Genomic DNA, 16912 nt, shown 5'->3' with positions numbered 1-16912 from the left:
AACTTGGCTTGGAAAAGGAATCCTCTTATAGGATATCAGATTATTGACTTGCTGATTAAAAGGTCTACACACAGATCCAGTCAAACACTTGTACTGGGCCAGTTTCAATATAATGTATTTCCTTTTTTCTCCTCTGTTTCCATACCAGTCTATTGGTTAAAGCAATTAAGGACTTAAGCTGAACTTGTTATAGCCTTGATGTTTGAATAGAGCTGCCAGGCTCTGGAGAACTATGTTAGTGTTTCACAAAAAAAACATGTTTATATGAACTAGTGCACTGAGGGTCAGGTCAATCTAAATTGAAATTTGACCTCATCCCTAGGAGCAAGCATTTGTTTATTTTATTTTCACTACAATGTTTTTGTATTTAAGTGAAGAACATGCAGAAATAGTGTTTGTTGTTGACTAGACAGACCTGGTCATTACAGTAATTAGACACACATCAAGACCTATTAGGGTGTAGTACTCAGTCACAAGCAGTATCATACCATAGGATTACGTGGATTTCAATAGGACCTCCAAATGGATTGTAAAGAGTGTTTAAGAGTGAGAGTGAAGAGTGAAGAGTGTACAGTAAATTCAAATTATGAATATTATACATCTTCACAGGTACTTGAATAAGAGGCTTTGAAATGTCAATCAACATTTTATAAATGTTAATGAATACAATTCCCAATGAAGACAACAACAACTTACTTATTTCAGTTGGGAGTTTTGAAAAACAGTGCCTAATAAGTGTTACAAAATAGAGGTAATTTCTGACCAGGCTATTAATGTTAGTATGGTGTTCTGTCCACATTATCAGATGAGTATGAATTTTACACCGCAAGTGGTTTTAAGCGGCTCAAGAGCTTAACATTCGCAATGCATCAGATTACAGACTGTTATCATCTCAGGACAACAGGGGGCTAAACTGGTTGCAGGTTATCATCTATACAACGTGGCAGATGCATTTAGCTACCTTCTGCTGCCTTTTGTATGGTAGGCTGACCATTAAGGGTCCACCTTGGTCTATGGTTCCTATACGTTCCATGTAGGAATATGAAAAAGTACAACTTTACATTTTTTATTTGGGGTCCAAGTAGTGAAGCTATTTGAAAAATATTTTTCTGTGTCTGTGTCACAAGTAAATGATCAATGTGTGTTGTGCGGTGGCAAACATACTTCATGCCATGAGCTTTGGTATCTCTTAACAAATGTGTCTCTGTAATACCAGAAAAAAACAACAACACCCTCTTGTTCACTCACTGCATTGCATTCATACCAGAAGTTAAACGCCATCTGCTCCAGGGTCTCTGTGTCTTTCTGGGTCAGACATTCAATTGTATACCAGACAAACTTTACAGTACAAAATTAAACCAGGAATGTATCATCATTCATTCATTCAATGATAACTGAGGACACAATGGGAGTCACAAAGAATGCCCAACAGCTGGCATTATCTGTAAATCGCCTGTAATAAGTTTTGCAGTATAATCAAAAGGCCCAAAATATCCTGCAGCACACGAAAAGGTACTCTTTCTGACTTCCGTCCTTTTTCTAAATGTTTAAAGAGCATTTATTTACAGATGGTGGATCCTCTTTTGCAAATAGACTAAATGTTGTTGACAGTGTTAATGCAATCTGTGTCACCTTCCAAAATAAATCAGACAAAAGATAAAAGATGGGAAAAAATACATGTGAGACTGACTCATGGAAGACACTGAGCAATATAAAGTACAGTACATCTACATATTTATCACTTATATAGTGCAAAATATTATAGTGATTCATTTTCATGAGCGTTTTAGCCAGTTGCAGCACAGGCGCCCCTCCAGCTCACTATGTGGCTGCAACATGCTCATATGTTCATAAAGACAAATGAAGAAAAAAAAGCCAGCTTTTATGTCTGACTTTAATCAAAGATATAATAACTTCCTCTCTGCTTTAAATGTTATCACCTCTAGCTGGAACTGGCTGAGCTTGAGGTCTTGTTATGTATACTACAGTAAAACAACCTGGCACACCAGCTATGTCATCAGTGGTTCCCAATGGAACTGACTGCTGGGGAGTTAGGCTTAGTATTGGGGAGACTGGTGGAGGTGTTGGCTGCTCCATAATGGGTATGGGGTATGGGCCCGGAGGAGGAGTTGTGCCCACATAGAATGTTTGAATTGTGGCTGTGTCAGTGATTGATGGCAGAGCCGTTGTGACCATAGACCGTATATGGGTTGTGGCATTATCAGAAGTCAGACTGGGAGAATCAGTCACTGCAACGATGACTGGATGCTGTGAGGTAGCCTCAGTTTCTGTCCCATTTAGTACATCTGCTGATGAGGCATCAGTTTGAAGTGCGGTTTGTGAAGCAATTAAAGCATCATCAACTTCTGAGGCTGTTTCAGAGGCTATAGCTTCGCTGTCTGGTGGGTCTGTCTCCTCCTGAGTGTCTGGTATTGCGGTATCAGTGCCAGCGACCATTGGCTGACCATTCTCTGAGGAAGACTTGCTGGACTCCCAGGACTCAGACGATGCCAGGCTGTCAGCCATCATGCTTCTGAATTGGAATCCATGTAGACTGACCTGGTTTCACAAATATAAATACTATTTGAGTGTAGAAACATAGAATAGGACACTTTTGACACAGTCTCTATTCACTGACTTTGTCATTGTGCACATTATAATAATTACAGATTTATCAGAATAAAGATGATGGATAACAGCAGGGGCACTCTTACTGGTTTTGAAGATGCTACTGTTGCCACAAATAAAATATAAAAGGCGGTCCTCAAAACCTCCAATTTTTTTCCCTTCATTTCTGAAAGAGTAAAATAAATGTCACTGTTTTTAACATAGTAAACTTGACAAACAATGTTGAGTACCAAAGGTTTATTGAATACATTAGAATTTAACATAATTCACTCTATAGGGCCATGTGTTTTGAACTATCATGTCTCATTACCTAGATTTTAACTGTTATTTTAAGCCAGGAATTAGAATTACACCCAGAATTAAAGCAATTATCTGAGGATGTAGCTGGACCATCTGACATAAAAAGAAAAGGAGACAGGTTGCTGAAAAAGCTTTAAATAAAGGTTCAAATCCAGGTCATGTGATATGATTGTCCAAAACACAGGACCATTTGACCATTCAACACGATATGGCAAAGACTAGTAGAAAATCCATTTTATTCTAAGCATTACCTTGATTAGGTTGAGTACCCTCTCGTCTTCAGCATAAAAAGGAAGGGGTATACAGTCCCAGTGAATACACATGAAAAGTTCCTGCTCCTGCTGTATATCCAGTGCTACTAAGAATACTATAGAATCAACTGGGATGTATGAATGAACAATAGACACTGTATGAATGGGGTATGCTTATATGCATGATTTGGTGCGTGGAATAAACCAAGTGTCACTCCATGATAATTCATGACATTTTCTGACACATTTACATGGCAATACTGGTATATACTTTAGTCTTGTCTATATTTAAAGAATAGATACTTCAACATTAAATCCCCCAAAGTGTTGAATGAGAGAGTAACAGAAATAACATACAGACAGATGAACCAATGTAATTTGAAGAAAAAACTATAAGCCCGGTAAACAACTACTAAAACAGAATTTTAGACCCAGGGCAATATTCTGTCAAGACTTTACAGTAGTCATTAAATGAAGAATGATTTTTTAATTATATCATACCACCAAACCAAAGGAACAACCTCATTCCTCAGGAACTAAATTCATTTGAGTAAACACAGAAAAACAAATAGACCAATACACATTTTTCCTGAAGCAGAGAAGCTACAATCACGCTGCACATTAAAATGCCATTATCTAATATTCATGAAATAATTAAATGGTAGTATTTCTTCCCAAAATGTGCACAGATACGCTGTAACATCGCAACACGGAAGTTTTATTAATTTATTGCAGATAATTGTTTTACATCCAATGGTAAACAGAAATATGCATTAAATAAAAAGACCCAACGATTGACAGTGTGGATTGTTATATAATAGTCAGCATTATACATTAATTTAGTTTAATCTCCAGCTACTTTCAATACAAAACACAAACACATAAACCTGTTATTATTCTAATCAATATGCCTTCATTGAGGCTCTATCTCCTCGAGTTGTGTGAGGATCTGTGGCTATCTGTGGGGTGAACTGGGGAAAACTACTTTGAATCAGTGAAGTCTGAATCTCGGCAGCCGATTTTCTATGTCCGATGTTTTCTCCTATGATGGGAATAAAAACACCAGGGTAAATGAGGATGGGAGGAGGAACAGAGTCAGGTCGTAGGGGAGGAGACGACATGTTAACCCCACTGTTGCCCATCCCAGTGGCCACCTCAGATGGGAATACAAAGATGGGTCCAGGAAGTCCCTCTGCTGCCTCCACCCTCGTGTTTGTGCTCTGTCCTGAAGGAAGTACAAATATGGGTTACAGGGCGGGATGGGGGCCAATCTGTCTGGTTGGCCACTGGGGGCAGAGGGCAGAATGAATACTCTGGGCTGCTCCTTATCAGAGGCTGTGAAAACATAGACTGGAGGGATTCCGTTTCCTTGTATGGGCACACGGGGGAGGCCTCCACTTTGGTCTGTGTCCCCACGTGTGGAGTCTGAGGGTTGGGTGCAAGGGGCCAGGGCTGGTGGAGGGAAGGGCAGAGGGCCACATAAGTGATCACAGTTTCCACTAAGAAAACAGGAAGGATATACAATACCTGTGATAGGGGGGACAGCGCCTTTGAAAGGAGGGACAGAGGGATCAGAGTTATTAGGGGGATTAATGGGCCTGTATGGGTCCTCGGGTGGGGGTGGTGGTGTGGGTCGGAGCAGTGGAGGAGGGACAGGTTTGGGGGTGCGGTGAGGGGGAAATAGAGGGTCCTCAAAGTAAAAGGTGGGAGTGAAGGAGTCATAGTCCTTGTCCCTCTGATCCAAGGGTCTTGACAGTGGATATCTGAGCAAATGGCTAACTGGATGATGTTTTCTGCTGCTCTTAGCCATATCATCTTTATAAGAGACATAAAATGCAATTTGAATTATGGTAAAGAGCACCAAATTTGTTGATATGACGATATCAGCAGCTTACTGCCTCGTGATTTTAAATGTTAAATGTGAAGAAATGGTCACTTACTGGGAAACTGAAGGAGACTCAACTTAAGCACATGAAAAAAATTCAACATCCTTCTGTAAAAATAGAAAAAGGGAACACTGGAGTTTACGGCCTATAGAAATACATCAACAAAAGTATCAAATGAACCACAAAGTCATCTGTATAATTGAAGATATAATAATTAAATCAGAACGGAGGGTTATCTAGAAGAAAAAAAAGTCAACATTAATGTCAAGAGATGACTATCAAGATTCAGTTGCGCGTATTTTCTTTAAACAATATTGTTGTAAGGATAGGACAGGGCTACATGTTTTATGCATATAATCAAAGGGTGTGGACTAATTAGAGGTGAGATTTTTCCATGTATCACTGAAGCCCATCTGAGAGGTGACACACAGAGAGAGAGAGAGAGAGAGAGAGAGCGAGCGTATGGTTATGTCCTGTATTTTGGTTAGTGTTGCTGAGAGAGAGCTTATTGGTATGTCCTGTATTAGTTGTTGCTCAGAGAGAGCGGATGGTTATGTCCTGTGTTAGTTGTTTTTTTGTGAAGTAATATTCTGTTTCATATGTTCCCAGGGGGGAAGGGGAAGGCACCTAAAGAGTGCTTAGGCAAGAGACTTGCGGGCATACATAACCCGTAGTATTAACTGTCTATGCACACTAGGTAAGACCTGGGTGGACCACCCCCTGTATTTTGGTTAGCGCACCAGGTGGTGCTAGTTAGGTAAGTAGTGGGTTATCAGGTAAGGTAGGAGAGGGGGCTTTGACATTTACTTTCTTTGCTTTGGTTCCGTTCAGCCCCTTTTCCCCAAATTTACCGTGTGAAGAAATAAATTCCCAGTAAATGGTAAATTCTCTGCCTTTGTCACCCTTACTCGCACCTACAATCCCATACCTTTTTCACTCCATGGGGAGTTAAGTTGTAGCAGGGTGTTGCGTTCCCTCTTCCTAGGGGCGTGCGTAACAACAGCATTTAATCAAATAGCAAGATTACACCTAGATAGCAACATAGTATTTTGCCATAGGAATGTTTAATATCAGATAAACATGTGGTTGCTAAATCCAGATACATAACAGTAGTAACAGAAGCTTCTTTATAGGCACGTTAAATAGAAACTAAGGTGGTCTGATACACATGCCCTTTCAGGCCATGCAACAAAACAGTGATTCACCAGACCACCACGTAGCTCAAGGCTACATATCAAATTTGTGTTAATTGATTTTGGAATCGTAAAAGCCATTGCCTTGTATAATTAAACAAGTATTGTATTTTCATTATACAATGTGGTCAGAACCAAACGCAAGATGTGATGCGTGTTTTACATTTTTCATTACCTAAAGGTCTGAAATCTGGAAAGTCACTCCATGAGGATGATGCTTGTAAGTACATGTTCATATATTAGTATATATATATACACATTTCCATATTGACATAGCATCTCTGTTTCACTGACACTAAAACGTCTCCATGCAAAGTTTAAAGTTGTGTTTTTTTGCATGCCTCCTTTCATCGTGGTTGTGCCACCCTACTCCACTATTTAAATCAATTTAGTCCTACTTCAGGCCAACAGCCTGAAAGGATGGGACACCACCACTTAACACACCCTGTAACTCTTCTGATGTCAAGTCTCGTGCACCCAAATAACTCTCTGCAGCTGCCACCACAACTTCGATTTTCTGCGACTTACGTTCCATCCATGCAGTACAGTTGATAACCATTGTCTTATGTTTCAGCCAATATATGTTTCAGCCGATCTTCCTGAAACATATATCACTTGTTGACCAACCCTCTGTACTGGTACAGATCTTCTGCTCACACCACTCCTCTCAGGATCCCACCCCCTTGACCCATCTTCCTCTACTTTCTTCACTGCCTCAGCATATGACAACTTCTGCACTACTCTAACCCTGGAAACCTCAACCTGCCTCTCTCTCATGGGACATTTCTGATCCCCAGCCCCATGGGCACCCTTATAACTAACACATACCACTACTTTCCCCAATGTTACACATCCTTTGTCTCATGTCCTTCTGCACACTTCTTACACCTACAGTGGATATAGAAAGTCTACACACCCCTGTTAAAATGCCGGGTTTTTGTGATGTAAAAGAATGAGACAAAGATAAATCATGTCAGAACTTTTTCTACTGTTAATGTGACCTATAATGTGAACAATTCAATTGAAAAACAAACTGAAATCTTCGAGGGGGAAAAATGAAAAATAAAAACCTTACAATAACCTGGTTGCATAAGTGTGCACACCCTCTTATAACTGGGGATGTGGCTGTGTTCAGAATGAACCAATCACATTCAAACTCATGTTAAATAGAAGTCATTACACACCTGCCATCATTTAAAGTGACTCTGATTAATCACAAATAAAGTTCAGCTGTTCTAGTAGGATGTTCCTGACGTTTTCTTAGTTGCATCTCAGAGCAAAAGCCATGGTCCGCAGAGAGCTTCCAAAGCATCAGAGGGATCTCATTGTTGAAAGATATCAGTCAGGAGAAGGGTACAAAATAATTTCCAAAGCATTACATATACCATGGAACACAGTGAAGACAGTCATCATCAAGTGGAGAAATATGGCACCACAGAGACATTACCAAGAACTGGACATCCCTCCAAAATGTATGAAAAGATGAGGAGAAAACTGGTCAGGGAGGCTTCCAAGAGGCCTACAGCAACATTAAAGGAACTGCAGGAATTTCTGGCAAGTACTGGCTGTGTGCTACATGTGACAACAATCTCCCGTATTCTTCATATGAATGGGCTATGGGGTAGGGTGGCAAGACGGAAGCCTTTTCTTACAATGAGAAACATCTAAGCCCGGCTGAAGTTTGCAAAAACAAACATCAAGTCCCCCAAAAGCACGTGGGAAAATGTGTTATGGTCTGATGAAACCAAGGTTGACCTTTTTGGCCATAATTCCAAAAGGTATGTTTGGCGCAAAAACAACACTGCACATCACCCAAAGAACACCATACCCACAGTGAAGCATGGTGGTGGCAGCATCATGCTTTGGGGCTGTTTTTCTTCAGCTGGAACCGGGGCCTAAGTCAGGGTGGAGGGAATTATGAACAGTTCCAAATACCAGGCAATTTTGGCACAAAACCTTCAGGCATCCGTTAGAAAGGTGAAGATGAAGAGGAAGTTCACCTTTCAGCACGACAACGACCCAAAGCACACATCCAAATCCACGAAAGCATGGCTTCACCAGAAGAATATTAACATTTTGGAATGGCCCAGCCAGAGCCCAGACCTGAATCCAATTGAACATCTCTGGGGTGACCTGAAGAGGGCTGTGCACAGGAGATGTCCTCGCAATCTGACAGATTTGGAGCGCTTTTGTAAAGAAGAGTGGGCAAATATTGCCACATCAAGATGTGCCATGCTAATAGACTCCTACCCAAAAAGACTGAGTGCTGTAATAAAATCAAAAGGTGCTTCAACAAAGTATTAGTTTAAGGGTGTGCACACTTATGCAACCAGGTTATTGTGAGTTTTTATTTTTCCCCCTCAAAGATTTCAGTTTGTTTTTCAATTGAATTGTTGACGTTATAGGTCACATTAAAGGTGGAAAAAGTTCTGACATGATTTATCTTTGTCTCATTCTTTTACATCACAAAAACCTGGCATTTTAACAGGGGTGTGTAGACTTTTTAGATCCACTGTAGGAACCTCCCTCCTACACACTTCTGCCACATACCCATAAGCTTGACACCTGTAACAATGTAATGTATTCGGCACAAAAGCTCATACAAGATAACTTATTTCTCTTAAAATCACTTCGGGCAAAGACTCAACATCAAAACTAAAAATAACAGACAATGACTCTTCTGTCTCACCACTCACGCCACCCTGTCTGCGTCGCCCCAAACGACGAGCATCACAAACATAGAGAATCTTCCCCTTCAGTTGGTCAACTTTTACATTTACTTCTATGCCAGTAATCACGCCCTTCACTTGAGAGCAAAACAATTCACATTTCTTTCCCCCATTCATTTAACGTGGATCGCCTTCTCCTTCTGACCAGCAGAAACACAAACAATTATCACAAGACCACTTCTGGTTACCCTCACAGATTCCATTGCACCCAACTCTGTTTTCACCCACCCTGAAACCACAAATGGATCAGACAAAAGGCAAGTGTCCACTTTTTCCAAAAACTTCACTCCTACTGTCACAGACTCTTCTTTATCCTGACCCTTGGTGCAAGCCTCAGGCTCCGAGAACTTCACCACATCACCCACCTCTGATACTTCGACCTCATTTATTTCCACTTCTCCTGTCAGCTCACTCTGCTTCCACTTTCTACCATTCTTCTTTAACAAACCATCTCCCTTTTCCCCGCCATTTTTTACTGACTCAAGCTCACCCTCTTCCTCTCTCTCTCTCTTAGACCTCCTCTGCCTCTCTTTTTCCCTCCATTCCTCCACCATATTCCAAGTATACGTCTCCTTATGATAATACTGCACTACTCCTGACATCTTGTTCTTGCCTTGTCAAGGGATGCAATTTAACCAGCTGTCACAATCTCCGCACAATCACAATCACAATCAATCTCCGCACAAACCCCTCGGGATGTCACTGTCGAAAACCTTGAAATTAGGTAATCGGCTCGGCCTGGCCTTATGCATTTGTATGCCCATATATGGTAGTAAGTCAGACCAAGGATTTTAAGGTACAGATCAATAGCCAAGATACTCTGCTTTCTGCATACGCCCTGCTTTTGCAGATAGGGGCTACCGTTCTCATACCAAACTGAATTGAATAAAGACAACAAATAGGGTCCCCAAATATGGGGATTTTATATTTACGAGGGTATTTAACTGTATTTACAGTGCCTTTGGAAAGTATTCAAAATGACAAAGCAAAAACTTGTTTTTAGAAACATTTGCTAATTTATAAAAAATGTAAAACTGAAATATTACATTTACATAAGTATTCAGACCCTTTACTCAATACTTTGTTGAAGTACCTTTGGCAGTGATTACAGCATCGATTCTTCTTGGGTATGACGCTACAAGCTTGGCACACCTGTATTTGTGGAGTTTCTTCCATTCTTCTCTGCAGATCCTCTCAAGCTCTGTCAGATTGGATGGGGAGCGTTGCTGCACAGCTATTTTCAGGTCTCTCCAGAGATGTTCGATCGGGTTCAAGTCCGGGCTCTGGCTGGGCCACTCAAGGACATTCAGAGACTTGTCCCGAAGCCACTACTGCATTTGGGCTCCCGGGTGGCGTAGCGGTCTAAGGCACTGCATCTCAGTGCAAGAGTCGTCACTACAGTCCCTGGTTCGAAACCAGGCTGAATCAAATCGTCCGTGTTTGGTAGGCCGTCATTGTAAATAAGAATTTGTTCTTAACTGACTTGCCTAGTTAAAGGTTAAATAATGGCTGTGTGCTTAGAATAGTTGTCCTGTTAGAAGGTGAACCTTCGCCCCAGTCTGAGGACCTGAGCGCTCTGGAGCAGGTTTTCATCAAGGATCGCTCTGTTCAGCTTTGCCTTGATCCTGACTAGTCTCCCAGTCCCTGTCGCTGAAAAACATCCCCACAGTATGATGCTGCCACCACCATGCTTCACCGTAGGGATGGTGCCAGGTTTTCTCCAGATTTGTTGCTTGGCATTCAGAACAAAGAGTTCAATCTTGCTTTCATCAGACCAGAGAATCTTGTTTCTCATGGTCTGAGAGTCCTTTAGGTGCCTTTTGGCAAACTCCAAGCGGGCTGTCATGTGCCTTTTACTAAGGAGTGGCTTAGTCTACCATAAAGGCCTGATTGGTGGAGTGCTGCAGAGATGGTTGTCCTTCTGGAACGTGCTCTCATCTCCACAGAGGACCTCTGGAGATCTTGGTCACCTCCCTGACAAAGGCCCTTTCCCCCCCGATTGCTCAGTTTGGTATCCAGAATGGCGTCCAGTTCTAGGAATAGTCTTGGTAGTTCCAAACCTCCATTTAAGAACGATGGAGGCTGCCGCTGTGTTCTTGGGGACCTTCAATGCTGCAGAAATGTTTTGGTACCCTTCCCCAGATCTCTGCCTCGACACAATGCTGTCTCTGAGCTCTACGGACAATTCCTTCGAAGGAAATGGTTTGGTTTTTGCTCTGACATGTACCGTCAACTGTGTGGGACCTTATATAGACAGGTGTGTACCTTTCCAAATCATCTCCAATGAATTGAATTACCACATGTGGACTCCAATGGAGTTGTAGAAACATCTCAAGGATGATCAATGGAAACAGGATGAACCTGAGCTCTGAATACTTATGTAAATAAGGTAATTCTGATTAATATTTATAATATATGTGCAAACATTTCTAAAAACATGTTTTTGCTTTGTCTTTATGAGGTATTGTGTGTAGATTGCTGAGGATTTTTTGTTATTTAATCCATTTTAGAATATGGCTGTAATGTAACAAAATGTGGAAAAAGTCAAGGGGTCTGAATACTTTCCGATGGTATGTATCAATAGACCGTCCTTACTATTATTTGCTATTGAATTAAATTTAAATAAAGTGTCTTGACATGTAAATAATAATTTGCAATGACTAATGTACATGCATGGAATATTGATTAGTTGGTGTTATCACTTGGTGATTTTCCTCTCATTATAATCCAGTCATTGTTTATTGTAAAGCCACGTACACATTCTGGTTTCCAAAAACATGGAGTCAGTTGATCTGTTATTATAGCAACACGTTATGTTTAAACTTACATAGAATAGTTGAACGTAACTAATAGTAACTACAATAGTAAATCAAACCATTCCTGTTCATTGTAATTGTTTATCAACTAATTAATGATTGCAATCAATCATTGTTTCATATACATTATCTGCTGTTACCATGAACTGTTGAGTAATTTCATTCTGGATACCAAAGTAGTTTTAGAACAGCTACATGGGTTTAATGTAAAGTGTTCTTACAGTGTTCTGTCCCAAATGGCACCCTATTATTGCGCTACTTTTAACATTTTATTTTACCCCCAAATTTTTAACTTGTCATAGCTGCAACTCCCGAACAGGCTCGGGAGAGGCGAAGGTGGAGTCATGCGTTCTCCGAAACATGACCCACCTAACCGCGCTCTTAACACTTCCCAGTTTAAGACAGAAGCCAGCTGCACCAATGTGTCAGAGGAAACACCGTTCAACTAGCAACCGGGGCCAGCATGCAGGCACCCGGCCCAACACAAGGAGTCGCTAGGGCGCAATGAGCCAAGTAAAGCCCCTAACCCAGACGCTGGGCCAATTGTGCACCTTCCTATGGGACTCCCGGACACGGCCGGTTGTGGCACAGCCCAGGAATGAACCCGGGTGTGTAGTAAAGCCTGTAGCACTGAGATGCAGTGCCTTAGACCACTGAGCCACTTGGGAGGCCCAGTTCACTACTTTCGACCAGGGCCCATAGGTTTCTTGTCCAAAATAGTGCACTTTAGGGAATAGGGTGCTATTTGGGACGTAGCCTGGGTTTGTTACACAGGGTTCATTCTGTTGCTTTATCCATGTCCAGTCATTCTGATAAGTATGGTTTTGATAACAGATAGATATAGCCAGCCAATAAAAAATGGATGTCATTTACATGGTTTGTCTCCTGTCTATCATTGTTAGCCTATTATGTTATTAGTTGTTTTACTGTCATGCCCTGGCAATATATAGCTCAGTGTTGAAAACACCCTGATGAATGCTTTAATACTGAAACACTGACTGCATCCCAACTGGAACCCTGTTCACTGGCCTATATAATGCACTGCTTTTGAACAGATCCCTATGGGCCCTTGTCAGAAGTATTATACTGCATAGAGAATAGGGTGCCAATCATGAACACCTTTTATTGACCCTCCATGACTATACATTATCATGTCAGCTATGTTGTTATTATATTAGTGGATTTGATCGAGCAGTTACAGGCCTTCACTGTTTCACATGCCCAGCTTCCACCACTGAGTGTCAGCAGTGAGCCACAAACTTAACAAAGTGTTCCCATTAGTCCTACATTGAACTATGCAAAGCAATACAGTTGTGATGTCCCTGTAAAGTTACTGCAGGAACACAGTAGAATTATATTTCTATGAAGTGTTTTTAAGTGTTTCAAACTTTAGTGTTTGTGACTTCACAGTACTATGTGTTGCTTGCTGCCATAGAAATGGAATTCTTCATTCTAATTCTATAGTACTCATTCTAATTCTACCACTTAAGTTGCTTTTGTTTAGTGAGCAGTTAGCAAGTTTATCTTCCCGTATTAGAAGGTTGTATATTGTTCCTGCCAACATTGCCCAGTAGACATTAAAACAGCTGTCATGGAGTTACGCATTTGTAGAGCATCATAATGCTTTGGTGTTGAAACGACTTAGGTCAATCGCTCTCCATCTCTATGTCAGTAAAGTTAGCTATGGAAAAGGCAGTTAGGGCCCTGTCTTTCCCCCTGTCTGTCTGGCTCCTGTCTTTCCCCAGCCTTCTATGTCTGCTGTCCCTGCTGTGCTGTGTCCCTGCAGGGAGACCCTGTCTGCAGTGTGACCGCAGGGTCAGGCTCCTCCATGAAGACTACCTATTGGCTGCTGCCTCTGCCACCGTAGAGGACCAGATAGAACTGAAGAATATTCTAGACTACGCCTACGTCACCTACACAACCACCAGCAACCAGTATAGCGGAGTTATTGGTAGGTGGTGGTTACTTACGAGCCAAGCGCACTACCAACTGTGCCATAAAGGTCCAGGCCTCTTAGTAGGCGTTACAGTGCACGTTAGTAAGTGTGTGTGTGTGTGTGTGTGTGTGTGTGTGTGTGTGTGTGTGTGTGTGTGTGTGTGTGTGTGTGTGTGTGTGTGTGTGTGTGTGCGTGTGGTGTACGTGTGTACGTGTGTGTGCGCCCAGACCCGACCACCCTATACAGGGCCAGTACAGAATACCAGAGTGAGTTTGACCGTTTCCAAGGCAGCCAACTCACAGGTGTGTGCCTGCGTGCGTGCGTGCGTTTGTGCTTGTGTATTTGTGTGCGTGTGAAACTGACTACCGTCTGTCTGTCCTCTCCCTGTGTAAGGGCCTCTGACGTTTGAGGCCATTCAAATTCTGGAGAAAGGCAGGAAAATTCTAGAGAAACACCTGCAGACTTTTGTCCAGAAAGGTGAAGGGTTCAGCTGTAGCCAAGTGTTAATATCAACAATACCAACAGTAATACTAACAGTGTAATATGTTTATGATTCTTTCTGTAATAACAGTGTATGGCAACACTTTACATAGAGTGGAATTTAACTAATGTCTTTTCATTTTGTCAGGTCTCTGCCCAAACAAATGTGGTAAGCCCATGATCAAATTAATTAATTAGTCTTTTAATCTGCCATTCCTTTCACCCCCTTCCATAGTGCCATCATTTCATCACTTTTACTTTGATTTCCATATCATTACCTCACCTATGGGCCTGTGATCACACACACACACACACACACACACACACACACACACACACACACACACACACACACACACACACACACACACGCGCGCACGCGCACACGTACACACACACACACACACAACCTCTTCCGTTACAGTTATTACTTTATAGATCAGCAACAACTTGTGCTCTCTTTCTAAACTGCAGGGTTGCTGTACCAGAGAGTAATGAACTGCCTTTCCTGTCAGTACAAGCTGCACACCTGCCCCTCTACCACTCAGGACTGCGGTGGTGAGTGTGTGTGCGTGCATCCATGTGTGCGTCCATGCGTGGGCGAGCCTGTGTGTGTGTGTGTGTGTGTGTGTGTGTGTGTGTGTGTGTGTGTGTGTGTGTGTGTGTGTGTGTGTGTGTGTGTGTGTGTGGTGTGTGTGTGTGTGTGTGTGTGTGTGTGTGTGTGTGTGTGTGTCTTTATGCAGCAGTGCTGTCTACTCTTCTTGAATGTCATAGATTTCTTAGGTAATACTGACCTGTTCAAACTATTTTAGTCTGAGGTTAAATCAATCCCTCTGTCTATCCCTCCCTTCCTCTAACCATTCTTCTCTCTTCCTCACTCCCTCCCCCCTCCCCCTACTCCTCTCTCTGGTAGAGTATCCAGTGGAGGCAGCAGAGGGGGGACAGGCAGTGTTGGACTGTTTCCTCCCCTGGCATAGTCTAGTGGTGGGCCAGCCAGATTATCACTACACCTGGGCTCCAGGGACGCAAAGGACTGCAAATGTAAGACGTGAGGGTGCACACACACACACACACACACACACACACACACGCAGACAAACACACAGGAGCATTCTGGCTTTGAACACATACATGTAATGTTATTCATTTTGTCTTTCATCCATCCCTTTCCCATTTTCACTTCCCTCTAGCTGACAGAGGGTGATTTCAGAGTGTTGGTGGTTACTGAGGATTCCTCTGTGGTGCTGAACCAGCTGCATGTCGATGAGGAGGGCATGTACCGCTGCCTCCTAACGGATGGCAAAGGAACTGTCCTTTCACGCACACACTTCCTGCTCACTGGTAGGCCAGTTTGAATACATGTAGCCCCTGGCCTACTTCAGAAATGCATCGTCCCTTTCTCCCTTCCCTGAATGTTAAAGTGATAAGAGTTGTTAAAAGTTATATTCTTTGCTTTCACTTATCCAGCTGTGTTAGATTAGTGATTACTTCAAGAGGACAGATCAGTCTTTAACAAAGCCATTGATAGAGGCATAGACATTCAGGAGTTACAATTCTCCAGTAGAATAGGCATGAAATCGGATGGAAATAAAGACGTTTGGAAACAGAATAGGCCAGATCACCCTTCACCTCTCCCTCTCTTTTGTCCACAGTCACCCCGTCACCTGTCCCGACTCCCAGATCTCTCCTCACCCTGCCCTCCCTCCCTCCTAGTTATGATGCCTCCCCCATTTCTCACCCTCCCACTGACCTCCTGCTGGTCATCATCATCATAATTACTGCCCTGAGTCTGACGGCCAGCCTAGGCCTTGCTATTGCTTTTGGGTGAGAGAGGGATGGAGGGTGAGAGTGGGGGACAGAGTGAATGATGGGGTGAGGGAGAGGGAGGGAGAAAGACAGAGAAAGGGGAGGAGGAGATAGTGACAGAATGAGTGATTGATTAAATTATGAATGATTGCTTAAATATTTGAGTGGGAGAGACAGAGAGGGGGAGAGAGATGATGGAGGAATGATGGAGGGATTCATTAGAAAAAATATGAATGGATGTTCAAAAGATGAATTGAGAAGTTTGGCCATGTGAAATTGGCAGAACCAGGACAGATCTTCTGTGGTAGCAGACAAGTCCAATCTCATTTCCCTTCCAAAATTCAAAATATGCCCTGTGTAGGAAATCGCACCGATAGAATTGTTCCTCATTACCCTCATATCCCACAGCCTCCCAACAGATGTTACATTTTGAAGTGTCTACTGTCAGTTGCCCGGAATAGTAGATACAGAATTACAATAAATAGGAAAGATACTACACATACAGCAGAGTGAGAAGTAACAGAAATGTAAACTTTTTCCTTGAATAATCAAGGACACATTTCTGGTGTCAGAGTTGAAGAGAAAATAGAATGACATCATGTCATAAAGACTGAACAATGTGTGTGTGTGTGTGTGTGTGTGTGTGTGTGTGTGTGTGTGTGTGTGTGTGTGTGTGTGTGTGTGTGTGTGTGTGTGTGTGTGTGTGTGTGTGTGTGTGTGTGTGTGTGTGTGTGTGTGTGTGTGTTCTACCACCAGATTGATTACTCTGAGACAACAGAGAGAAGAGGAGGAGAGGGAAGGGAAGGGGAGAGATGATGACAGAGGAACAAGAATGTGACTGATGTGGAATATGAGAAGGGATGGACAAGATTTTGAGTTAAATAAAC

The 16912-nt window shown here is 42.3% G+C and overlaps 1 protein-coding gene across 1 annotated transcript; it reads left to right on the top strand.

Annotated features, from left to right (window-relative positions):
* Positions 1–13307: 13307 nt before the first annotated feature.
* Positions 13308–16047, top strand: izumo1 (izumo sperm-egg fusion 1). The gene is made up of 7 exons (XM_082966080.1): positions 13308–13754; positions 13967–14041; positions 14133–14216; positions 14694–14777; positions 15133–15260; positions 15410–15560; positions 15872–16047. The coding sequence occupies exons 1-7, from the start codon at positions 13469–13471 to the stop codon at positions 16045–16047; spliced, it is 984 nt and encodes a 327-aa protein (XP_082822206.1). The 5' UTR covers positions 13308–13468.
* Positions 16048–16912: the final 865 nt, after the last annotated feature.

This window comes from Salmo salar, chromosome 20 (assembly GCF_965601325.2).
Source record: "Salmo salar chromosome 20, fSalSal1, whole genome shotgun sequence".
NCBI lineage: Eukaryota > Metazoa > Chordata > Actinopteri > Salmoniformes > Salmonidae > Salmo > Salmo salar.
The sequence above is the reverse complement of the archived record's forward strand: the minus strand, read 5'-3'. Positions and strand labels throughout refer to the sequence as shown.

What these genes read in the sequence shown, in the direction of transcription:
- izumo1 (XM_082966080.1), top strand. Translation starts at nt 13,469, where the DNA reads ATGTCAGTAAAGTTAGCTATGGAAAAGGCAGTTAGGGCCCTGTCTTTC. An exon ending in CCAGTATAGCGGAGTTATTG is followed by an intron (nt 13,755 to 13,966) that starts GTAGGTGGTGGT and finishes GTGTGCGCCCAG; the next exon opens with ACCCGACCACCCTATACAGG. An exon ending in CCAAGGCAGCCAACTCACAG is followed by an intron (nt 14,042 to 14,132) that starts GTGTGTGCCTGC and finishes TCCCTGTGTAAG; the next exon opens with GGCCTCTGACGTTTGAGGCC.